Source organism: Phocoena phocoena, chromosome 10 (genome assembly GCF_963924675.1).
Source record: "Phocoena phocoena chromosome 10, mPhoPho1.1, whole genome shotgun sequence".
Taxonomy (NCBI): domain Eukaryota; kingdom Metazoa; phylum Chordata; class Mammalia; order Artiodactyla; family Phocoenidae; genus Phocoena; species Phocoena phocoena.
In genome coordinates this window covers 21,354,165-21,380,488 of record NC_089228.1, presented here as the reverse complement: position 1 = coordinate 21,380,488, position 26,324 = coordinate 21,354,165, and the positions used below count along the sequence as shown (strand labels likewise).

Sequence of the window (26,324 nt, the reverse complement as noted above, 5' to 3'; positions counted from 1 at the left end):
AAATGCCTTGAAAGTTTTAACATTAAAAACATAATGGGGGCTTCCCTGGTGGCGCAGTGGTTGAGAATCTGCCTGCCAATGCAGGGGACACGGGCTCGAGCCCTGGTCTGGGAAGATCCCACATGCTGCGGAGCAACTAGGCCCGTGAGCCACAACTACTGAGCCTGTGCGTCTGGAGCCTGTGCTCCGCAACAAGAGACGCCACGATAAGTGAGAGGCGCGCGCACCGTGATGAAGAGTGGCCCCAGCTTGCCACAACTAGACAAAGCCCTCGCACAGAAACGAAGAGCCAACACAGCCAGAAATAAATTAATTAATTAATAGAAAAAAAACTGATTAGACCCTTTGTAAGTTTATTTTTTAAAAAAACATAATGAATGTAACTCTAGGAAATGATGTCCCTATTGATTAATGAATAACATAATTCCCCATTGACATTAACGAGTAATACTAATATACTTTTAAATTTTATTTATTTATTTATTTATTGGCTGCGTTGGGTTTTCATTGCTGCACATGGGCTTTCTCTAGTTGCAGCAAGCAGGGGCTACTCTTCGTTGCGGTGTGTGGGCTTCTCATTGTGGTGGCTTCTCTTGTTGCGGATCACGGGCTCTAGGCACGCGGGCTTCAGTAGTTGTGGCACATGGGCTCAGTAGTTGTGGCGCAGGGGCTTTGTAGTTCCACGGCATGTGGGATCTTCCCAGACCAGTGCTCGAACCCGTGTCCCCTGCATTGGCAGGCGGATTCTTAACCACTGTGCCACCAGGGAAGTCCCAATAATAATAACATTAATAGTATCCTGCATACTTCCTACATCTCAGGCACTGTTCTAAGAACTTGACATTATTAACACATTAAACCACCCCACTAACTTAATGAGCGAGGGAATACCATTATCCCCATTTTAAAGATGAGGAAACTGAGACAAAGTTTAAGTAATTTGCCTCAACTGTAGAACTGCTGCGTTTACAGGGCTGGGATTAAATCCAGTCTCTTTGGTTCCAGACTCCATGCTTGTAACCTCTACATGGCAGTTGCCTTTCGATGAGAATCAGTTTTTTCTGGCACATTTACCAAACGCATTTCATTTCTGAAAAGTAGAAATTAATTACGTGCTCCATCAGCTGAAGGAAGGAGGTCCATTTATTTCGAAATGGTAGAACTTAGATGGAAAAATTCAGCCGAAAGAAGTAAGAAATACGTATTGTACGGTTACATTCAAGGTCTACAGTTGGTTATACATGGCATTCATTATGTTCATGTCTTTTTACCTTTACAGCATTCTTTTTTTTCAGATTTTGAAAATTTTATGTTGCACATATTAGAGTTATTTCAAAGTTATTGAGAACTGTTAGATGTGGTGATAAAAAATAAAAATTCTTTCCTTCGATGTTTCTCCAGTGCTGTTCTAATAAAGGCCCTTCTCAACACCATCAAAAATTGAATATCCCAGTTTTGGTTCAATAATAAATAAAGGACAATTAAAAGAAGTGATTCTAGACAGTTTCCTGAGAAAAAAATACTTGGGATAAAATAAGATACCTTTGAAAGGAAAATTTAATAATAAAATAAAGTAATCCTGACTGGTCCCTTTTCAGAGAAATCATGTAGTATTCAGTAATAACCACCTCTAGAAGCTTCTTCTCTAGAAGTCCCTGAAATTCAAATTATCTGCCACAGGCGAAGGAGGGGTTTCCCAGTCTTACAATGAAGAATATCTGGATATTCTTAAAGATGACATAAAATTTCCTGTTGTGTACATCTCAAACTTGAACAGCCTATGACTTAGAAATGCCAGTTATAGGAATCTGCCCTGCAGAAACGCTAGGATGACTATGTAAAGACATATGTATATGAAAAGGATGTTCAGGACAGCATTTCCGTAAAGAGCAAAGAACTGGAAACAAATTAAATGTGATCAGGGTGGGGACAGAGGTAAATACACACATTAAGGCTTCCAGCAAACATCCATGACATCCAGCAAATGGAATAGCATGCAACCACTAAAGAAATGATAATCCTACATGTGCTGACTTGGAAAGACGCCCACCATATAATATTAAGTTACCAACATAAGAGAACACATTTTATTTTCTATAAGGATATAAACATATCCTTATACAAATTTCACATAGTATATATATATCCTTATATAAATCCTTACCTAAATGTTGTAAAAGGATATATTTACACTTATTAAAATAAAGTCTCCCAAGGGACTCTCACACGTTAACCGCAGTTACCTTCAAGGGAAATGGAATTGGAGAAGACAAAGGAGAATTTTTTTTTAACTTTACATACATCTGTGTTGTTTGAACTCATTATAACCTGGTCTTACTTGCATAATTAAAAATGGCAATAATAAAGCTATACTACTGTTCTTTGTGTGCAAGCCTGCTGTGCCCAGAAATGCGTCTGCAGGAGTGTCCCTCATTGCATATGGCTCGAGGGTGGAGGCCCTGCCTAATCCCGCCGAGGAAGCCACGTGCCTGAAGGGCAGCCAGACTGCTGAGTTTTCTGTGGACGAGAGGGGGAGGCCTCAGAGGCTTCCTTTTGGGACAGTTCATAAAATGTCACTAGGGTCTGACCTGCGGCCACTGCCACCTCCCTGCTCTTCCCCTGGGCGCACAGCTCGTCCGAGGCCTTCAGGACTGGTTCTGTGGCAACACCGTCCACCGTGGGGGTTTTGAAGCACCGTCAGCCTCCGGGAGGCAGGGTTGCTTCCTTCAGTGCCTCACCAGACAAAGAGAACCAGTCGGCGGCCACACAACACCTCACCACCATCCCCATCCAACCTACAGGATTCTGTGGGCCTCAGTTCTGGAACAAACTGGCCCTCGCCTGTCCTGAGACCCTGACTGAGCAACTAGCAAAGGCCTCTCTGACCAAGAAAACAGGTTTAAAATGGACGCACAGAGAGGGGCAGAGGAGGGAGGTCACACCAGGCAGGCCAACCTGCTCGGCTAAAAGCATCCTGCACATCCAGGGCAGTCGAGGTCAGGCTGCACTAACATCACACACCCAGTACACTGAGCAACCAGGGAGCCCTGTGGTGGCCATGCGTTCTCTTCACTCCACCCCAGCAGGCACCAAGAAGGGGGAGTTTGTAGAAGCTGGCTCGGTTTAACTCAATCCACTAGAGGAAGCCACGGAAAAGCATGCAACAAGATACAAGGAAGCTTCTGGAAAACTTTCCATCAACTTAACAAGTTCTGCAGGGAAGGACAGGGAGGCGATACAGCACTGTGGCTGCAGGGCACAGGTCTGGGGGCAGACTGCCTGGACGGGCACCCTTGTCTCAACCCCTGGCTGACTGTGTCATCCTAGAGACACGGCCTGCCACTCAGCTTCCTCATCTGTAAAACAAAGGAACAAAAACCCTCGTCCACGGAGGGTTGTGCGCATTAAATGAGAGCTGCCCATAGCTGGTAACGTGGCCTGGAAGCCACAGTCTTACGCAAAAAGAGGAAAGGAAAGGAACTCCTGATCCCTTTGCTCCCTGAAACATTGCCAAGAAATGGAACTGAGGTGGCAGCAAAACTGGAACACAAGAGGGAAACGCAAATCCGTACAAAGAAGGAGACTAAAAGGGAGCGTTAGCATGTCAGGAATATCAGAACCCATTCCCATCAATCAGACATGAAGTCAAACTACTACAGGCCTAGGGAGCCATGGTCATGAAAACCTCTCCACACAGCTCTGCTACCAGCCTCCTACCAGCAAAACGAGCATTAGCAAAATCAGTTGCCCTTCTGCACAAGAACCTGGCGTTCAGTTGATGCTCTAGCTCTGCTCTCTGGAGACAAGACAGTGCGTCTCCCCTATGCTCTAGGTAGCACTGTTTATAATTATAAAAGACCCCCGATGGGTCCACTGCATGTGGACTGGGAAAGAGTACAAGGACTCCTGTAACTGGTTGTGTCTCTCAGGATCCTGGGGGCTTGGCCAACGCAGTTGTTCCAGAAGATATTGGCCCCCATGGGATCTATACCTGCCCCAGGTGGATCCCGTCTCCTTGCATCTGAACTGTGCTATGTGGGCTGCTAGGACTCCCCGGAAGCAATGTCTGATGCTGCCCTGCCAGCAAGCCATGGTTCCCCTGCACTAGCCTTCCGAACAGACTCAGGACAAGAAGGGGGCCTATAAGCGCCCTGGGTGTTGGAATGTCTGGCTGACCCTGAGGTGAGTTCTCCGTGGGTGTTCTCACTGCCCAGGTTAGGCAGCCTTTTTCGTGTACACTATACACCACGTGTTCTCCTGCCCACTGTCGCTGTCATGGTTCACACTCAGAGCCCATGTGCTGTGGACCAGGCATTGTGACTGTTCGCACACGGTGCGCTTCAGCCTCAGAACGACACTGCAGTAACCCCTGTGAGGGCACTGGGGCAGCTCCCTGGGGCTACCTGGGACGGTGGAGGGGCCAGCTCTAGGGAAAAGCAGGGGAAAGGCAGGCAAAGAGAGAGAGGAAGGAAGGAAAGACTGCGCTAAAAACAAATAAGCCCACAGCAGGTGGGATTCAACATGTGTATCTATGTGCAGATACACATGGCACAACCTGGCATAAAGCAGGAACTAACAAGGAAGCTGCAATGAAGCAAAACGGATGGTAATTACAAGAGGCCAAACTGTAAACAGAGGCAAGCTCTCCTCTCATGAGTCATGTGGGGAGTCACGGAGGTTAAGTGAATGACAGTCATTTATGCCCATCTCAGAGGAAACTTGAGCTCCGCCTGCCCAAAGGGGGAAAGAAATCTTCTACAACCTCATTCTAAAATTCCAGGAATAAAGGTATATGCATACACCTGAATCTGCCCATATATTATACCTACATGTAAATTCAGCCACACAGAGGCGTTCACACACAACTGCGCACGCATGGATGTATGCCTGTACGTGAGTATATGTAAATGTGTGTGTCTTAGAAAATTCCACTACACAAGATCAGAGTCACACAGGTATTAAGCAAGGCAAAGACAGCGCTGAAGCAGGGAGCCTGTTTTTACTTACTGTGTCCCACATCACAACGTGCACATCAGTGCTGAAGGAATTATTAATGTGCTGAGTAATATAAAGATTGATGAAATCACAGAAGTGGTGATACATGTTAACACCTAGGATTGGGAAAAAGAAATCCATGTTAATTAACCCCAAAGAACAAATGAGTACACAATTTTTATTCTACCCCATCTACTTATAGTATGATAGACTTGTAGCTGGAACCGGTGGGGGGAAAATTAAGACTTTTTCCGAACCTAAAATGATCAGTACACAGGAAGTTCTCAGTTGACAGACTGACTGTGTTCAAAAATTCACTTTCAAATTGGAAATTAGGAATAAAGTTTCCCATATACGCTAAGAAACAAATGATCATTACGTTCCCAGAAAAAACAACAGAAGCCTATTTAACTCAATATGGGGTAGAACTATAGAACCGTGAAGATTAATCACTATGTTTATGATCATTTATTGTTTTTAAATCAATTGACACCTGGTCATCATGGAAGTATTGACAACGATGGCACTATTAACGTTTTGGTATTTTTCATTCCTGTCTCTTTTTCTCCTATTTAATCACTACTTATATTGCTTCTCGGGAAAACATTAACAAACTATCATTGAAAAGAGCCGAATGTCTCAGGTCCTAATTAAAAGAGCATAAACTCTGGAGTCAGAAGAACTGAGTCGAATTATGAGCAAGTACTCAGGCAAGTTTGTAAATTCCAAAGCTTGAGCTTTCCTACCAGAAATAGGAAATCAATATACTTAGGTGCCAGCTTTTAGGTAATGTACCTAAAGTACCCAGCCCAGCGCCTGGCACAAAGTGAAAACTTAGTGAAGACCAGCTGGATCCTGCTGGGTCAGAGGAAGGGAGAGGGCAGTGATGCTATTTTTAAGTTCCTAAGTCCAGCATTCATAAGAAACTGAACATTTTCTCAATCTCTCTCTCTCTCTTTCTCTCTCTCTCTCTCTCTCTCTGTCTTCCGCCCTCTCTCTCTCCCCTTTCTCTTTCCCTCTCCACTTAGGTATGGAGGACCCAGTATTCAACCTGGAAATGTACAAATCTAAATGGGATAAAATTCCAAGAACTAACATTTAAAATATGCACTTTAAAGAAGGGAAAATGTTGATTAAAAGAAAAACAGTGACTCTCAAAAGCAGAAATCATAAAATATTCTGACTTCATGCCTAGAGCGAATAATAACGTTGTGTGCCAGAAAATAAGAGTAAAAAGGACTCCATTTATGAAAGTCAGGTCATTATACTACACACCTTTAACGTATAAAGTGCTGGATGTCAATTATATCTCAACAAGGACAAGAAAAAGGAAAATAATACTCCATTCTTTGTAGACTGGTATCTTAGATGAATGTTTAGAGGGACTTTTCTCTTTCACCCAGAAAAATCTTGCCAAAGACATATTTTCAAATAAATAAGAAAAAGAAAGTTCTACGGCGACCCATCCCCTTTTCCCAGGTTAGCACACAGCACACTTTAGCTGTCTCATGAATCGTTCAGCAAGTTTATAACATTTATTGAAGGATGCTGAATGCACAAGATAGCACTTGGTAGCAGGAGGATTTATAAAAGAGGGAGAAAACACAGGCTCTGTCCTCAAGAAATGGGCCCCAAACGAGTCTTGTTCTGCGGAATACTCATTCTCTCAAGGTAAGAGTTAATGTGAAAAGCAACACTGCATGACAGCATAAGGCAGAAGAAAAAGGCAGAGTTATGAATATAGGAAAGAAATGACACATGTCTACCCTGGCCTATTGTTCCCACTTTACATCCTTTATTGCATAAGTAGCTACATAAATTTAACTGTTCGCACATGTTCAACCCATTTTCAGGCAGATCAGTGTTTTCTTTGCCCCATTTTAATCTGCATATTTTAAAAATGAGTCAGGACCTTGAACACAGCAGTTTTACCTGCTCTCATTTCCAAAACCTAAACTTGTCTGATTTCTGAACCTCATACTTTGGAATATATCACTTAGGACTTCAGAAGGCAGAGCACATTAAAAATATGATCAATAAATTAGAGGAATTCTGAAATATTTGTGACAGGCGGCTCTCTGTATTTCACCTTGAGCCCAGCCTCTCATGAATTTGGATGCGGTGTGGCATAGAAACCTCCATCTCTTGTAATGAGAGAGATAACGGAGTACGATTTGTGTTGCTCCCCTTGAGGGCAATGAGTTCACAGAGCATAAGCTGGGCTTGCATGTGGAGAATGAGAAGCTATAAACTTAAGTAGGAAAATAATTTTAACTTTTTTTTTCAAGAATATATGGCAGGGCTTCCCTGGTGGCGCAGTGGTTGAGAGTCCGCCTGCTGACGCAGGGGACACGGGTTCGTGCCCCGGTCCGGGAAGATCCCGCATGCCGCAGAGCGGCTGGGCCCGTGAGCCATGGCCGCTGAGCCTGCGCATCTGGAGCCTGTGCTCCGCAACGGGAGAGGCCACAACAGTGAGATGCCCGCATACCACACACAAAAAAAAAAGAATATATGGCAGAGCTAACTTCCAAAAGAATTTTAAGTTAACTTTAGTCATGGAGATGATACCAGAAAGTTTGCCAGAAGAGGTCATGGGCCTTCCTTTCCCACCTGCACTATATACATGGCTTTTAATTTTTAAAGAGTTCTACTGAAGCACCAGCTAAATCGAGCGATTAAAGAAACCACATGAGGTAAATGTAGTTACAAAAGGGGTACCCAGTCTTTCTCCTCTCATCTTTTGATTTTCATTGAGTCATTTGATATCAATGTGAAAGTTTCTTCTAGCATGCCAAAAATATAAAACAGTGGGAAGTTCAAATTAGTTCACTTCTTCACAAGAAGAAAGCAAAAAGCAAATCTATTGTTTAATGTCACATTGCTTGCCCCCAAATTATAGGAATATATATATCAAAAAAAGGAACAAAACCACATTAACCAATAAATACATAACAGACAAATTAACTTCTCACCTGCATCTAATTTCATGAAGTAGGTTGGTTTCTCAATAACAATGTCACACTTAGCATCTTCTACTGGTCTGAAGTTGAGCTGCGTATAGCTTTGTAGCTCAGCAAACCTGGAATTAAGAATCAAGAGATACTTTCAAAGGGATCCTCCTGGACTTCCTACTGAAACCTTGTAACTTAGGATCTTTTCATTAAGCAGATTTTATTTCTAGAAAACACTCTTATAAAGACATGTGGAATTCTCAAGCTTACTAACATTTATGCAACTTGATATCAATCTTAATGTTGAGACTAAAAGCAAAAACGATTTTAAATTTCAGCCTAATGTGCAAGACCAACCGGGAACTTTGCTGACAAAGAAAACATTTACACCTAGAGTTGACCAAAAAACTCTACCAGTAAAGTGGGAAGATTTAAAAAGGTTTCTTGCAGTCTGACGAGGCTCAGAAGTAACACTGACCCAGAGAACTTTCTTGGATTCTGAGAAACATGGCATTCCTAGAATTACCAAGTGCCTAGGAAAAACAGCAGACTGCTGTGCTTCCCAGAGGAAAGGAAAGTCTGTTTCTCGGAAAACAACTTTGGAAGCCACTTGGTACAATTTTCTTTCATACAAAAGAAGACAATCACAAGTTAACCTAAAGATTGCTGTAACTCTTCCATCTTTGAGACCATGTCTGAGGTAAGACCAATATCAAATAGAGCCTTTTAAAACACACATAATGCTGAAATATTTATTGTAGTGGCTTCAAAATCAGGTCCACAAATTCTGTGATACTTCTTCCTTCAGGAGGTAGAGATGAATATCCTCCCCTGGCGGGTGAGTTGGACTTAGTGATTCACTTCTTTTTTTTTTTTTAATTTATTTATTTTTGGCTGCACTGGGTCTTTGTTGCTGCTGCTCACGGGCTTTCTCTAGTTGTGGCGAGTGGGGGCTACTCTCTGTTGCGGTGCACAGACTTCTCATGTGGCGGCTCCTCTTGTTGCAGAGCACAGGCTCTAGGCGCGCGGGCTTCAGTAGTCGTGGCTCGTAGGCTCAGTAGTTGTGGCTCGCGAACTCTAGAGCGCAGGCTCAGTAGTTGCGGCGCACGGGCTTAGTTGCTCCGCGGCATGTGGCATCTTCCCAGACCAGGGCTTGAACCCATGTCCCCTGTATTGGCAGGTGGATTCTTAACCACTGCGCCATCAGGGCAGCCCTAGTGATTCACTTCTAATGAGCAGAATATGGCAGAAGTGATGGTGGTCACTTCCTAGATTAGGATATACAAAGATCGAGGCCTCCATCTTGGGACATGCTTGTGCTCTCTCTCTCTCTCTCTCTTTTTCCCTCTCGCTCTCTCTCTTTCTCAGACAACATGCTCTTGGGGAAGCTGGCTGCCATGCTGTCAGTAGCCCTACGGAGAGGTGCATATGGTAAAGAAATGACACCTCTGGCCAACAGCCAGACAAGAAAACCCACAGATGACATGCGAGCTTAGGAAGCAGATTCTGCAGGCCCAGCGGAGCCTAGAGAGGGTCACAGCCCTGGTCAAGAGCTTGACTGCAGCCTCCTCGGAGACCCTGGCCAGAGCCACCCAGCTAAGCTGCCTCCAAATCCTGGCTATCAGAAACTTCGTGAGATAATAAATGTTTATCGTTTTAAGCTGCTAAATATCTGAGTAATTTATTATACAGCAATAACGAATACAAATACACCCTAGGGAGCTATCATGATATCAAAAGGTAGCGGGAAGCAAATATCAAACATTTATTTTGGATCTCAGATATCAAAGTGTGCTAGGAATCAAAACGCCCATGAGAAAACAGGAACTCCCGTTTTCTGCAAAAGTCTGTTAAGTCAAGTAAGATCCTGCTTTGCAGAGGGTATAATGATCGACTGTTATCCTGAATGGCTTACTTTGCATGAATGTTTTTGTTTTGTTTTTTGCAGTACACAGGCCTCTCACTGTTGTGGCCTCTCCCGTTGCGGACGCACAGGCTCAGCGGCCATGGCTCACGGGCCCAGCCGCTCCGCGGCATGTGGGATCTTCCCGGACCGGGGCACGAACCCGTGTCCCCTGCATCGGCAGGCGGACTCCCAACCACTGCGCCACCAGGGAAGTCCTAGCATGAATGTTTGACCTCAAAAATGAACTCTCTTTGACATAAATCATAGCAATTATTTTTTTTGATCTGTTTCCTAAAGCAAAGGAAATAAAAGCAAAAATAAACAAATAGGAACTAAGTAAACTTTTTTTTTTTTTTTTGGCCACTCCAAGTGGTGCGGCATGTGGGAACTTAGTTCCCTGACCAGGAATCAAACCCGTATCCCCTGCAGTGGAAGCATGGAGTCTTAACCACTGGGCTACCAGGGAAGTCCCAGGACCTAAGTAAACTTAAAAGTAGTTGTAAGCAAAGGAAACAGTTGACGAAATGAAAAGACAACCTACAGAATGGGAGACTATATTTGCAAATGATACGATAGATAAGAGGTTAATATCCAAAATATGTAAAGAGCTCATACAATTCAACATCAAAAAAACCAACAACTCCATTAAAAGATGGGCAAAAGAACTGAGTAGACATTTTTCCAAAGAAGACATGCAGAGAGCCAACAGGCACATGAAAAGATGCTCAACATCGCTAATCATTAGGGAAATGCAAATCAAAACCACACCTGTCAGAATAGCTATCACCAAAAAAACACAAATAACAAATGTTGGCAAGGATCTGGAGCAAAGGGAACCCTCATACACCATTGCCGGGAACGTAAACTGGTGCAGCAGTTACCAATGGGGAGAGGGAATTGCGGAGGGGCAAGACAGGGGTAGGGGATTAAGAGGTCCATACAATTAGGTATAAAATAAATAAGCTACAAGGATATATTGTACAACAGAGGGAATACAGCCTAAGAGGTTCAAACAATTAGGTATAAAATAAATAAGCTACAAGGATATATTGTACAACAGAGGGAATACAGCCTAAGAGGTTCAAACAATTAGGTATAAAATAAATAAGCTACAAGGATATATTGTACAACAGAGGGAATACAGCCAATATTTTATAGTACCTATGAATGGAGCATAACCTTTAAAAACTGTGAATCCCTATGTTACATACCTGAAACTTACATAATATTGTACATCAACAATACCTCAATAAAAAGAAAAAAATGAACATTATATGAGTGTCCTGTGTGACGGTAAAGGAGAGCATGACAATTTCTAGGATGACAGAACAGTTCTGTAGCATGATTGTAATAGTGGTTACATGTACCTAAGCATATGATACAAATTTTATAGAGCTATACATCCCCCTAAAAAATAAAGAATGCATGTAAGCATTGATGAAATCCAAATGTGTTTAGTTAATAATATTGTACCAATGTCAATTTCCTGGTTTGCATCATTGTGCTATGGTTATGTAAGATGTTATCATTAGAGGAAGCTGGGGTAAGGGTACAATGGAAACTCCTTGTACTATTTTTAAACTTCTTGTTTTTGTTTTTTGCGGTGCGCGGGCCTCTCACTGTTGTGGCCTCTCCCGTTGCGGAGCACAGGCTCCGGACGCGCAGGCTCAGCGGCCATGGCTCACGGGCCCAGCCGCTCCGCGGCATGTGGGATCCTCCCGGACTGGGGCACAAACCCGTGTCCCCTGCATCGGCAGGCGGACTCTCAACCACTGCGCCACCAGGGAAGCCCCTTTTTAAACTTCTTGTACCATCTTTAAACTATTTTTAAATGTCTACAAATCTCAAGTTATCTTAAAATAAAAAGCTTTTAAAGTACCCTAATTCTTTAATATCTAAAGATGGTAAATTTCTTGATAGAACTAGTTAAGTATTCAAAATGTTTTAAATCAAAATGTGTTCTCCAATCAAAAAGCTTCTCAAAGGTGCTTAAAGTCAGGGTAGTGTTTAACTTTGGAAAGGAGGATGGAGGTTGTGTCTGGAAGGGAACCTGGGTGGATGATGGTCTAATTTTGACCCAGGCAAGAGTTACTCAAGTGGGTTCACTTTTTCATAATCCAAACTGTACATTTCTCTATATGCTTGGTATGTACTTCAGTAAATGTATATTTTTTTAAAATGTTCCCCAAAACACATGCAGAAATTATGAGTTAAAAAAATTCAGTTTTGAACTTTTTTCTTTCATTAGCAAATAGTAAGTACTATATCATACTTCCGAATATTTTATAAATATATATTTAATTCGGATACAACTGATGATTCACTCTGGAGCCACCACTCCCCAGAAGCTCAGGCCAAATTATCTACAAATAGAGTAATAGAGTAACATTTTCCATTTGAGAAGACAAATATTTCAGAAACATATTTTCCAAAAAAAAAAAATCTTACCAAGACTGCAAAGGGCTTTTGCGCTGGCCTTGAGACATCAACATACGTATGTCAAGTTTACAGTGTCCTCCAATTTCCCCGCTCTGGAAAAAATCTTCCTTAAATCTGGTGTACAACAAAAAATTAAGTTAAGTTTGGAAAATTTTTTCATGACTCTGACACGTGGGTTGTAACTAAAGTGGTTTGCCAATTTCCAAAATCAGTTTTTCATTAGAAGTTAACTCTTTATAATAGAATATTTCAAACATACACAAAAGTAGCAAAATGGTATAAGGAATCTAATGTACCCATCACCCAGTTTCATAATGATCAACTCATTATGACCAATGTGGGTCATTCATCCCCTCCCCCATTCCCCAACCTCATCACCATATTATTAGGAAGCAAATCCAAGGCTTGCAAATCCTGAAACTGCAAATATTTCAGGATTTCCCTTAGATTTTAACATCTCCCACTGAAGTACCTGTCGTGGTTTCTCTTGATGTTTCTTAAATCAAGGTAGAGATTGGTCGCTCTGCAGTACTGAAGGTAACGGGAACACACTAGACTTGAGTCATTCTGAAATAAGGTTGAGAAATAAGAAAAAAATAACTGCGATTATTAACAATTCCAGGACAGACCGGACTTGTCTGACATCATGCTGACAGCATGTTGCCTTCAGGTTCCAACCACACGATGTGATGAAAAGTGCTTCCCGAAGACCACTTGTTTTCCCCGGCAGACACTGGCCAAGCATACTTTTACCAATTTGCACACTTTTAGGTTACTACGATGCACGCTTAAATGTTCTATCACCTTCAAACTTTAGAGAGTCAGCAGCTGTATTTGTGGTTCATTTCACCCTCCTGGAAAAAAAATAATGCACTCAGAACCCTCACTAACCCCACAGCTATGTGAAAAAGCATTTTCCAAAGACCAGCCAAAGGAAACAAGGAAGAATGCACCCGTCAGAGTCATTAAAATGCAAGGCAGGAAAGGCAGTTTGCCAATTTGAATTAGAGGTACTTTCTGCAAACCTTAAAACCTGTGAGAGTCTCTGTCTCCACGGCAGCGTGAGAGCCATGTTTTCTAACTCACTGAGGTAAAGGAGTTTTTGTTTGTTTTTGTTTTTTTTTTACTAATTTTTATTTTGGGCTGCATTGGGTCTTCGTTGCTGCGCAGGCTCTCTCTCGTTGCGGTGAGCAGGGGCTACTCTTCATTGCAGTGCGCAGGCTTCTCATTGAGGTGGCCTCTTCCATTGCGGAGCACGGGCTCTAGGTGCACGGACTTCAGTAGTTGTGGCTCGCGGGCTCTACAGCGCAGGCTCCGTAGTTGTGGTGCACGGGCTTAGTTGCTCCGTGGCATGTGGGATCTTCCCGGACCAGGGTTTGAACCCGTGTCCCCTGCATTGGCAGGCGGATTCTTAACCACTGTGCCACCAGGGAAGTCCCTGAATGGTGTTTTGGAATCTCGAGTTGGTAAGGGGTCATACCCATAGCACAAAACCTAACAAGGCAGATCTTGGTGAGGAAAGCATTCTGCACACCGCCTTGGAAGAGGTGTGCGAGGTGGAGATGGGGCCCTTCCCTGCCCTTTCCACATGAACAGCTAAACTCCAAACAAAGTGTAAAACGTCGTCTCTTAAAGACACCCCTCAGCAGTGCAGGTTAATGCCTTGCCTCCATCTTCTGGTTCAGCCACCTTGCTAGAATCGCTTGAAGTTCTTTCACGTGACACCCTCCAAAAGCACTATACAGCATCTATTCAGTTTTGAAAGCAGTTGGAAGCCATGTCCTCCTTTCAAACATATCAGATAGTTTGAGGCAATTAAAATATTTCTGGGTTTAGAATTATTCCCCCCAACATATACTAAAGAAGATAGGTTGATAAATTACATCTTTATAAATGCCCTTGCAAGTAGTTTGGGACACGTAATACACCCTCACCATGCTGTGTTTATTAGCACTTTGCAGCTTGCAAAACGCTTTTCTGTATGTTTGCTGGCTTGATTCTCACAAACAGTATAGCAGATACGCAGGGCAGGTATTACCGATGCCACTGGACCAGAGAGGGAGGGATTCCTTTCATAGTGCCATCTATCTTGTTTTTATATTATGATCTAACCACTATGAGTGTAGGGGATTAAGAGATACAAATTATTACGTATAAAATAAGCTATAAGGATACCTTGTACAACACAGGGAATATAGCCAATATTTTATAATAACTAAAAATGGAATATAACTTTTAAAAGTGTGACTGTGTGGGCTTCCCTGGTGGCACAGTGGTTGAGAGTCCGCCTGCCGATGCAGGGGACACGGGTTCGTGCCCCGGTCCGGGAAGATCCCACATGCCGCGGAGCGGCTGGGCCCGTGAGCCATGGCCGCTGAGCCTGCGCGTCCGGAGCCTGTGCTTCGCAACGGGAGAGGCCACGACAGTGAGAGGCCCGCGTACCGCAAAAAAAAAAAAAAAAGTGTGAATGTGAATCACTATATTGTATATCTGTAACTTATATAATATTGTACATCAAGTATGCTCCAATTAACAAATGAATAAATACATACTACGGGTGTTTCTGAATAAACACACTCGTTTATGAAGGGGTTAAACACCCACCATTCCCTTCGGCTGGCAGAGCACATGGAGTTCCTCCAGCCGCTCTCCAGAATACCCAAAGTCAGCTTGCTTCCAGAATATTTCCTGGGCTGATTCAAGAGTGTCCGTCCTGTTAGAAAACAAAAAATTCTGTGATATTCATCTTTTTACTTTTCCTGGACCTTAAATTTTCTTTCTAAGTGTTAAATTGCTAGAAGTCAGTCATTATTTTTTTTAAGTAAACTATCATAATTTAAAAATCTATCCCTCACCACATGATGTAAGCAAAATAAGTTATTTATAGACTTACTCCCTTATAATAAAAATACAAAATGGAAAGGTATGAAGTTAGGATCATCTGGAACTGAAGACAATGAACTGTTAATTACTGTATTTTCTTTACCCCGTGAACCTTGCGTGTGTTGGAAATACTGATTATACTTAACTCTCTTCTCCAGAACCAAGAGAAACCATCCATTTATCTTCTTAGCATATGCTGGGGGAAAATATTTTCTGTGATCCATACTGTTTTCTCTCTCTGGCAGAGGAAATGAGAGCTATTCCTGTCCCAGTGGGAGACAGTCAAGTTGAACTCATGACTGTGTAAGCAAATTAATATCTAAAGGAATTACTATCTAATACCAAAAGAGTCTAGCTGGGGATTGGAGCCTCAGCATACACTGCAGAGAAAGTAGACAAAGTACAGGGGAAGAGGTATTCCATCCGGAAACTTACCATCCCATATCCACGTAGGTGCAAACAGGGTAACTAAACCTGAACTCTGGTCTGCAGGACTTCTCATAACCCCAGCAGTACTTTAAATTTTCTAAGTGTTTCTGGAACATAAGAGGTATATGTTTAGACTTGTCTACCTTCTTCTGACATTTAGAGAGGACTCAGATTTTTTTCCATGAAGAAAACAAATTTTTATATAACTTTCACCTTCATGTTTTATAATACTTATTCATGTAATAGAAATATGTAAATTCTAAAAAAAGCAGTCTCAAGTTTCTTAACAACAATTATCCTTAATCACCAACCCCTCCCCCACCAGGCCTGTCCTCCCACCAAAAATCTGGGTTTTAGCTAGACTACCACAGATCATTTGAACTGCCATTTTTTAAACTTATTAATTTTTAAATGAAATATAGTTGATTTACAGTGTTGTATTAATTACCGCCATACAGCAAAGTGATTCAATTATACATATATATATATATATATATATACCCACAACCTTTTTTTTATTTATTATTTTCCATCATGATTTACCATAGGATACTGAATATGGTTCTCTGCTCTACAGTAAGACCTTATGTATCCATTCTATATATAAAAGCTTACATCTGCTGACCGCAACCTCCCACTCCATCCCTCCCCTAACCTCCTCCCCTGAATTGGAGTTTCTTGAAGTAGCTTAATGAAATCAGTGAGGAAACTGATCCTAAAATCAGTCCCTAGAGAGTCACAAAAATTGGAATTTCTTTCACCAGAAGAATCACAACTAAACCGAAGGGATCAGCAGCTTTACTCATCAATCGAGATCAGCAGAGATCCCGGAAGATGTCACAGCTCTGCAGCCCTTGCGGGATACAGCAGCTGCTGCCGGCCAGGAAGCTTAGGATGCTGTTCTGCGAGGCCCCAGGAGCAGTCCTGATCTGATTCCCAGCCCTGCCTCTCCGCATGCTTCCTGTGCCAGCACCATGGGAAAGGAAATGGCTCACAATGCCCTGCTTTGATCTCTGAGGCCTCTGAGATGTCTGAACGGGCTCCAATCTGAAACCTTTCCAACAACTAAAACAGAAGGAAGGCTGCAGTAATAGTCTTCATTATTTGGAGACAGAGGTGGAGGTGTTATTACCAAAATGAAGTGCTGAGAGATCCTCTGAAGTGCAGATTAAGGAGAGGTGTGAAATTCTCCAGTTACTTTTAACTAGATATTCTTTTCTGCATCAAATCTAATTCACTTCATTTACAGAGTATACAAATAGTATAGGCTGTCTATATATTTCACTAGTGATTTAGATTTAAAATCTCACCTTTGTGAGTGGGACATAATTCTTAGCAAAGTTGAGTCACTAAGAAGCATTAGATGAAATACAGACACTGATTGACCCACACTTACAACCAAGAGACTGAAGTCTACTTTCAGGTTCAAGTTACAACGAGGAACTAGTGAACCAGCCTAAATTGCTTCCTTTTAAAAATATACAAGGAGAGAATAGTATTTACCTTATAAGGACAATGCGAGTCTTTCTTACAGACCATGGCAATATGCCTATTATTGTGCAAAAAGAAGGGAATATGCTCTTCCGGCAGGCGGAGGCTGGCATAGTTGAACAGAGGGGCACCCAGAATGCCATCAGCCTGGGGAGGAACCTCGTCTTGGCCACTCAGGGGAACTTCATGAAGCAATGCTCCAAAGACAAGCAGCATGAACATAGCAACCTCCAAACCTAAAGGTCGAATTGACAACATCCTCATTAAGACATACCCTTTCAAAGCCAAAGGCTCAAGGGCTAAGCACAGTTACAGTGAACTTCGCTATTTCACTGAATAATGTTCCTTTAGTCTACAAATATTGATTGTGCACTTGTCATTTGCCAGGCACCGTGTTGGGAGCTAGGTATACAGAGGTGAACAAAGCAGGAAGGACCCCTGCTCTCACGGAGCTTACAAGCTAGTGGAGTAGACATAAACAATCAAATAAATAACGGCAGATGATGACAAAGGCTGTGAATCAAATAAACCGAGGGCTGGCAAACTTTTCCTGGAAAGGGCCAGGTAGTAAATATTTTTGGCTTTGCAGGCCAGGCAGTGTTTGAGACAACTCCTCAACAGGGCCTTTATCAGGAAAGCAGCCATAGCTACGCTAGAGGAAAGGGGGCTGTGTTCTAATAAAACTTTATTTACAAAGATGGGAGGAGGACCTTGATAGGACCCTGTCTGAGTAAGTAAGGTAACGTGATACACAACCCAGTACGCTGGTTAAGCATATAGACTTTGAAGCTAGGCCACTGAGGTTTGAGTGTGGCTGCAGCCTAAACTGTTTGACCTTGAGCAAGTTATTTAATCTTTCTGTGTCTCAGCATTTCCATCTGTAAAATGGAAATCAGAATAACCCTTCCCCATAGGGCTGTTGTGAGTTAAATATTGGTAACGTGTCTAGATGTGCCTGGCATGTTAAATGCTACGTTAAGTGTTTATTAAATAAATGTTTAAAGCTACATGGGATGGGGTGGGGTTGCTAAGTAACGTTTGAGCTCAGACCTGCCAGATGAGCAGTGAAAACATGCCAGGAAGAGAGAAGAAAGGAAGTACAATGGTTCCAAGCAAGTGTGTACCTGCTGAATAAAAACTAACAATCCCTGCAGTATGTGAAAATATGCTACTTTTCTAAGTACCAGGATGCAGCAAGGAACGTACAGTTGAAAACTAAACTCCTCAGCGCTCGTGGAGCTTACATTCTAGGGGGTATAATAGCATCTATGGGGACTTCCCTGGTGGTCCAGTGGCTAAGACTCTGTGCTGCCAATGCAGGGGGCCCAGGTTCGATCCCTGGTCACGGAACTAGATCTCACATGCTGCGACTAAGACCCAGCACAGCCCAATAAATAAATAAATAAATATTAAAAATAATAATAATAACATCTACGTTATTAACAACTAAGACTAAAACTAAGAAAACTCCAGGAGTGAGTTTTCTTAGTCTGCCTCAGGGCTGTGCCCTTAAACTCTCCCTGCCCCGCCTTAGTATTGTGAAAAGAGATGATGGTCACGGCCCTTACTGCATTTCTAACTCACCCTAGAAGGATTAAATCTCTTAGAGCAGATTTCACTTATATTTCACAGATAATAATCGCGCCATTTTGGGTTCACTTTAGTGGTTTCTTTGCTCTATTTTTTTTTAAGTGGTCTTCCCACCAGATGATAGAGCCCTGGTACACATGAGCAGCTCCCCAGCAGGGTCTGCTGTCACTGGAGCACACTGGAAAACCCAGCGTTCAAAATCAGTCTTCACTGACTATGGGCGATGAAGATGGAGCCTTTAGTAATAGACTGCTATGTTCAATCAGGCCTCAAGTCCCAAGGCCAAGTAATCATAACTAAACAGTTGGGACACCAAGAAGAAATCCCTTTCCCCTCTGGAGTGGGAAATACAGTGGCTCTTTTAGGCAACCCTAAAAGGAGTATATTGTTATTTGTTATAAAGCTCACCTGAATTAATATCTTTAGTTGGGACTTTTATCCAACCGTGAGCTGAAAGCAATTTCACAAAAGTTAAAAATACATATTAATAGCAACAGTGACTCTAATTATAATGAAAATATTTACCTCTTTAATCCTGAGAACCACCAAGAAGCTGTTATGATGTTTCAGATATCTAAAATCTGTCAGAAATGAAACATATTACCTTAAAAGGATGTTAAAATAGACTTTCACATCCAGATGATATTTTGAATTAAAGAAAATATTAAGAGAGAAGATAATTTAACAAGATATACCTGTAAGCAGAGGGACTGGCATGTGGTGAGACACGCCTTAAGCAGAAGGCCTGGCTCAGGTGCCCTTTCCTGGCCTTAACAAATACATACTGCTAAAAGCAAGGTTGCAGGTCATAACCCTCAAGACAGCAACTTAACAGAACAGATTCTAACAGCGAGCAGGAAGGAGATGACCCACTTTCTACAGGCACCAACTGGTACAGGCCAACAGGACACTCAGCAGATAAAACATTCCTCGGAGAAAACAATCTGCCTGGTTCGCACCAAAGTAATCCGACTCACCGAATCAAACTGCTCCCTAGGCTCTACTACAAATCTGAGCTTTCAGATTCAACAGGCAGAATGGCCAATCCTTTGCTCATCCCTCCATGAAATAGGTCACTGCTATGACCAAGTCTTGACCTTTGGTTATCCAAATCCATTGTCCTGGACTGAGCTCTAGCCATAACTAAATCCACTGATCCACGAAGGAGTAACACTTAGGTCAAGGGGAAAATCTAAAGACTCAGATCAGAAACCTGGCTTTTGCAAAGAGCATGCACCCACTTGCATAAACTAGGAGGGGCTGCTAGTGCTTGAAAGCACAACCTCGGGGCCTGGCAGAGCCCTTCTGGTGTTGAGTTCTCTTGCAAGAGCCCCTGAGGGATGGGAGGGCGCACTTCCCCAGCAGATAGAAGCTTTAGCAGCTGAGCTACTTTTTCCTTCAGCACAAAACAGCTGTTTCCACTGGCCTAAGAAGGAGAAAGGAAAAAGGGAGAAGCCTGAAAGATGATGAGACATGAAAGCCCGAGGCTGATAGGGAACACAACGGGTGAGAGGGGGTGATGTTCTGTGACAGAGCTTGCAAAAGTTTAAAGAAGGCAGTGGACGGGTGAAAAGTTAAACGCATCTGAGACCCACAAGGACTCCTCCTAACTGGTCGCCCCGACAAATGCTAGAAGTTTTCCACGGCAGGAAGTTAGAAAGGGCCTGAGATGCCCAGGTGAGGTCCACCAGCTGTCTGCTAGAACGTCAGTGAAACCAGGGCGGGGGGGGGGGGGGTCAGCGGCAAGCGCCCTTCGGCGGCCTCGATGCTGCGCAGGAATTGGGGCGCAGAGATCCCCGGGGACCGCCCAACACCCAACACCGCACTCCCCACCCCCGGGCCCTGGCGCGCCTGGGAGGGGCCTGGAGAGCGGCTCCGCCCCGGCCTGGGAAACCCGGTCAAGGGGGAGCCGGCCGGGGAGCCGGCATTCTTCCCCGCGTCCGGAGGGCCCCCGGGGTCCCGTGCGCCGCTACAGGCGCCATGAAGAGACCGAGCGCTCAGAGTCGGGAGGGTCAGGATCGCCTTCCCCACGTCCGCCTCTTCGGCCCGCGGGCGATGGGAAGGCGCAGGCGGACCCGTGGAGAGGCGCCAGCCCTCCGGGAAGCCGCGCCGGGAGCGGGCAGAAGCGCCCACCGCGCGACCGGCCCCAAGAGCAGCTCAGACTGCCGCGGCACACAGGGGGGCGGGTGAAGGCTCCGCGGACCCCGGGTCGAGTCCCACCTGGAGCTGGGCGAACCGGGGCTGCGGAGAAGCGGCGGCGGCGGCGGCGGCTGCTCCGGAGGAGGGAGTCGTCATAACCGGCGACTGCAGCTCACCGGAAACCTCGGGCGCCGGAGCCGGGCCAGGGGGCGCCCGGGAGCCGCCGGGACACCTAGGCCGGCCTGCGCGGGGAGGCGGACCCCCGCCGCGCCGGAGGCCGCCGGGGCAGAAGCCGGGCCACGCGGGCCGGGCGGGGGCTGGGAGCGCGGGTCCCGATGGCAGGTCCGCGGGGACCGGGCTCGAGGGGCACCGTCTGCGGTTCCCTGCGTTCTCCCGCCAGGACCAGAGAGCCAGGCTGGACTGTCCTCCTTGGGAGGAAGGGATAAGGCGCTTAAAGGACCCTGGGACGGGTTGAGTAGAAAGCCTGACTCTCCTTCCCTTCTTCCTTCTCATTGCGTTGCATTGAGGCGGAGTTTTACTGTTTTCTTAATTAGAGCCGAAGTTGCCGCTCTCACTTTCATACGTGGGGCCTGCCCGTAGTTGGCAGCACTTTCTGGTGGCCAACCGGAGGATGGAGGATTCTTTGGAGTCCTTGAATATTACGTAGTAATACTCTTGCCTCTCTTCGTAACTATCCGAAAACTCTCCAAGGTCAAATGCCGCTTTGTGGAGTTGTATTTTTATCGTTGTATTATTTTATAATTATTTAAATTGCAATTGCTTAATTATTTTATCATAATTATTTGAACGCCCATCTGCCATACTTCTACTCTTGGCGCCCTCGGTTCTCATAGTATGCTGCGTAGTACAGAGCACAGTTAAGGTGAGCATTATTGATTCAACTTTAACTGATCAAAGTTGGTATCATCAAAATAAACACGCTCAGACACATAAAATCACCCGCATTAAGTACTATGATCATAAGAAAATACAACAGTTTGTTACCAAAGGCTTACATAATCTTCAAATAATTTTTTCAGATACCGTTATGAGAACAAGTTCCATTAGTAACTTGCTAAATGAGTAACATTATCTGGATTTTTTCTTTCAAATAATAGCAATGCAAAAACACACGGTACTTGATATGTGCCAAGGATTATTCTAAAGCACTGTACAGTATTAACTCGTTTACTCTTCATGTAAAAGACTCTGCCTCTAAAGGAAGTACTGTTCTATTATTTCGTACTTTGCCACCCCTTACCAATGAAGCAGAGCAACTTTAAAAAGTGCTTTCTCAGCTTACTTGCCACCAATCTATTTTGTCACATACAGGAAATATAGCTTTCCTCTTAGTTGATTCAAAATGAATAAACAAGCTGGTTTGCCCCTGAGTGATATGTGATAAAGATATAGAGAAAAATACATAGATTTTTTTAAAGAACGCATGAGAACAATATATGAGAAAGGTTTCTAAAAATATGTTAGTCTCATTGCAAGAGCAGACAAACCAATCCAACTGTTGGGAGGTGCACATGGTGCTATTTTAAATGGCTAAATATTAAGTTGTGGTCATTCTGGCTCAGGGGAGACAAAATGTGATGGGGCTTTAAGAACATGAGGTTGTGTTCTATCGTACTGTAACAGCCATTCTTAACATAGAATTTCCCTCCCAAAATATTAATGTTAAAATTTAGTTTTAAACAATAAACTCAAACGTCTATTAACAGGAGACTGATGAATAAACTATGGTATATTCACACAATGTAGAGCTATGCAGGCGTAAAAGAGGATTGAGAAATATCACTATACACTGCAGGATACATTATTGAGTGGAAAAAGCACAGTAGAAGAAGAATGTGCAATATGCTATCATTTATTGAGGAAAGGGAATATATATGTATATATTTATGTATATAAATTGTTATTTACAAATAGAATAACAACATTAAAATGATTACCTATGGGGGAAGGAGGGAATATAGGTATAGGGGACAAAGAAGATAAGTTCTCTGAATATACATTATATACTTGTGACTTTAGAATCATGTGAATATTTTACATTATAAACTAAAACTAGGGACTTCCCTGATGGCGCAGCGGTTAAGAATCCACCTGCCATTGCAGAGGACACGAGTTCGAGCCCTGCTCCGGGAAGATCCCACATGCCGCAGAGCAACTAAGCCCGTGCTCCACAAATACTGAGCCCTGCGCTCTAGAGCCCGCGAGCCTAGAGCCCGTGCTCCGCAACAAGAGAAGCCACCGCAATGAGAAGCCCCCGCACCGCAACGAAGTGTAGCCCCCACCAGCCGCAACTAGAGAAAGCCCACGCGCAGCAACGAAGACCCAACGCAGCCAAAAATAAATAAATTAAAAAACAAACCCAAATTTGCCCTTCATCATCCGTTGAAAAGATTTAGAAACAACCAACCATGTAGCAAGAAGCACCCCTTGTGCCCAGACTGTCATCTCGTTACACACTTTCCCATTTAAGGAACATGGACTCCATAGAAAAATGGATTAATGTGGGGTATACACAGAAAAATGATCTTAGATATGGGGCAGGAAATGTACTAGAAGAACCTGAAAGGTTTTACAGGAGGAAGCAATCAAAGGCTATGAGGGTCATACCAAAAGGACTCAGAAACCAGTTTGAGAAGATTCCCTCTGGCCAAAGATAGAATAATTTAAAGCATCAACAGGGTAACTGTAATGGATTGAAGCACAAACATATTTAAATATTAAATTCAAAAAGATCCAACTAATCGATCAAATACACAAGCCAAAAACCTTGCTGTTCATTTCGGATGATAGAAAGGAACCAACTTTAATTGTGAGAACTGGTAAATAAAGGAAAAGAATGAAGCAGATTTATCCTGTCTTTCCTATATGAATTATGATGCAAGTAACCAAATAGTTGATGAGGTAAAGTTACTTTTTACAGAAACATTTCAGACTTAAATAATCAAGTCCTATGTCTGAAATTTGCTTCAAAATAGTCAGTATGGGTTGAGAGGAACACACGTGAAGTATAAATGAGACAAAATGGGCCATAAATTGAATGCTGTTAAAAAGTAAACGTTAGTAAGTATATGGCTTTCATTATCTGCTGTCTCTTTTATATAACTTTGAAATTTTGAATAATCATAATTTTTACATTGCACTACAAGTTTGCTAAATGGGTTGTAAGTTTGCCACTCACACATTGGCATTTTGGATAGCTCACAGTGTTAGCAAAATGCTGAAGTATCGGCAGAATATAGCTTATTGGTTCTCTGATATATCCAACTTCTTAAACCATAAATCAAAGGTATTAAAATTTTAAGCAAGCAAATTTTATCTTATGCTACAGTTGATCTATATGCTTATGGTTTTACAGAAGAGCAGTAAGAGAAACAGCATTGTATAGTTAATGGTTCAGAGCATGGACTCTGGAGCCAAACTGCACAAATTAGTCTCAACGTTGCCACTTATATGCCATATGACCTTGAGCAATTACTTAACCTTTCTTCATTTTAAAAATGGAGATGATAATGGTATCCACTTTAAAAAGCTTATTTGAAGATAAAGTGCAGGTATACAATCCCTTTTCCAAAATCCTTGGTACCGTGTATGTTCCTGATTTTTTTTTTTTAACAGAACAGGGTATGCACACCATCTTACTACCTAACACCCTCATTGTGTCCTGGATCAGTACCCCATACTCTCACACAAAATGCAGCAAAATGAATGAATACTCACACTAAGTGAGATAAAGCCCTTAATAGCCTCATGTCAGTGAAGGTCAGGCTTTACTACCAAAGCAGATTTGACAACAAGCTTATTAAAGAAACATTTGGTTTTCAGAGCTTTCTAGATTTCAGAACAGTGGATGAGTGATTATGATCCCATATAAGCAAAGTGCTTAACAACAGCAAAGTAAGCACTGTTTCCTATTATCACCTATGACCACAGATTTTTTTTTAATATGTTTTGTAAAAATTGTCATTTCAAAAGAGACAAATGGGCATGGCATTGTCTAAAACTGAAAGGAACACCTCTATCCACCATGCTCTGCCCATCACTACCTGTCAAAGAAGAGAGTTTAATGTTAAGCAAACAGAAAAACCTCCCATGAGCCCTTGCTTAGTATTATTTGAGGACAAAAAATGAAATTTACCTTACTTGGCAGTAGGTCAATATGGGGAATAAATTCTGGACAGCACTAAGAGTAAATTCTCTGTATCACAATTGTGGATTACTGAAGCATTGTGAGGTTTTGTTTGTTTTTTTTTATTTAAAAAAAGTAAGTATTAAGAAGAAAGATACATTTAATTTTTACTCTATCTTGTTAAAGGGTCTTGATTTGCAAAAAGTTAAATGGGTATGTGTAAAGGCAATAGCTTAAAAGGACCTTAAAGGATCAAAGTTGCAGAGTTCAACAGTACAAGCAATATGAACCAAGGTAACTTATGAATAGAGGATAACTTATTTTATCTGTTATTATTTGAATATAGAAATGTTTTATGACTTTTAGAAGAATATCTTGATACTGTTTAAGACTCTAAAAAGACACAAATCATCATTACAGTAATTACACCAGTTAGTTACAAGAAGTAAATTCTTAGAATTATATTTTCCAAAAACATGTCTTCATTAGAAAAACTATATTTAATTCTAATAAAACACTTAGTAATATAACTCATAAAAATTTGGGCTTATCCTTATTTTCTTAAAATAAGAATTCCAAAGTTATATCTATCTTCATAAAAGAAAACTATCTTCACTCATTGGTACTGACCACTCTAAATTATGTTAAAAATGAAATACATTATTACTATTTTAAAATCTTTATTCAAATCAGATCCATGCTTATTATTTACATTATCTTTCATTTAGGGTTAAAATATTATATCCATCTGTAGTTTAAATCATACCTTTAGCCCTTTACAAAATATGAAGTTAAAGTTGTAATAGTTTAAAACTGAATAGAATTGGGGACATTAGATTTTTAAATGAAAAATTATGATACATTAGAACATACATGTATATATACTAGACAAAGAGTGGTAGAACAAGATATTTATAGTAATTTTCTATTTTTTCTTGTGGCTATTTTCTATATATTATAAATCACATCCTTTAATAAGCATTTAAATAAAACTTTCAATTAATAAATCAAATGCCAAATGAAGGATTACAAGAAAAAAATTTTCCTGAACTTTTCTTTTCACTTACTTAAACCACATGTTTTCCTAGGTTAGAAATTATCTATATTTAGAATATCTTAAATCAAAGTATAGATACATTTGATACATCCCCATATGTTAAACAGTGTACAAGTGGAAGTTCTCAAAAAAGAGGTAAAGAAAAAGAAAGAAATGGTACTCTCAATTCAGCTTCCCAAGAGTTAGAAGGATGCCCACAGTCTGTGCTTAGTTGTCTATATATGAAACAACAATGTTCACACCCCTCTATTCTTTATTTATATTCTTGACATTGTTATCATTTATATTACCTATTTT

General features: G+C 42.1%; 2 protein-coding genes and 1 non-coding gene across 4 annotated transcripts in view; 1 reads left to right on the top strand and 2 right to left on the bottom strand.

Annotated features, from left to right (window-relative positions):
- EOGT (EGF domain specific O-linked N-acetylglucosamine transferase) overlaps window positions 1-17,316 on the bottom strand; it is a 29,772-nt gene extending 12,456 nt beyond the window's left edge. For both annotated transcript variants that reach the window (XM_065885251.1, XM_065885252.1), the window contains exons 1-7: window positions 17,107-17,316; window positions 15,610-15,710; window positions 14,896-15,004; window positions 12,764-12,858; window positions 12,301-12,405; window positions 7,968-8,074; window positions 5,008-5,111 (exon numbers count right to left, since the gene is read on the bottom strand). In XM_065885251.1, coding sequence (XP_065741323.1) covers window positions 5,008-5,111; window positions 7,968-8,074; window positions 12,301-12,405; window positions 12,764-12,858; window positions 14,896-15,004; window positions 15,610-15,710; window positions 17,107-17,316 — 831 coding nt within the window. The remainder of the gene's footprint in view (window positions 1-5,007; window positions 5,112-7,967; window positions 8,075-12,300; window positions 12,406-12,763; window positions 12,859-14,895; window positions 15,005-15,609; window positions 15,711-17,106) is intronic.
- Window positions 17,317-18,371: 1,055 nt separating this feature from the next.
- Window positions 18,372-18,444, top strand: TRNAG-GCC (transfer RNA glycine (anticodon GCC)). The gene has a single exon. It is a non-coding gene; the product is annotated as a tRNA-Gly (tRNA).
- Window positions 18,445-20,382: 1,938 nt separating this feature from the next.
- On the bottom strand, window positions 20,383-21,336 carry LOC136129530 (basic salivary proline-rich protein 3-like). Its single transcript, XM_065885894.1, has 2 exons — window positions 20,905-21,336; window positions 20,383-20,778 (listed from the first exon to the last, which is right to left on the bottom strand). Exons 1-2 carry the CDS (start codon window positions 21,334-21,336, stop codon window positions 20,383-20,385), a joined length of 828 nt encoding a protein of 275 aa, XP_065741966.1.
- Window positions 21,337-26,324: the final 4,988 nt, after the last annotated feature.

Excerpts from the sequence above, each read along its gene's own strand:
- LOC136129530 (XM_065885894.1), bottom strand. The coding sequence starts at position 21,336 with ATGAGAAGGAAGAAGGGAAGGAGAGTCAGGCTTTCTACTCAACCCGTC. Across the intron at positions 20,779-20,904 it reads CCCGGTTCGCCCAGCTCCAG|GGCTGGCGCCTCTCCACGGG; the intron begins GTGGGACTCGAC and ends GGCTTCCCGGAG.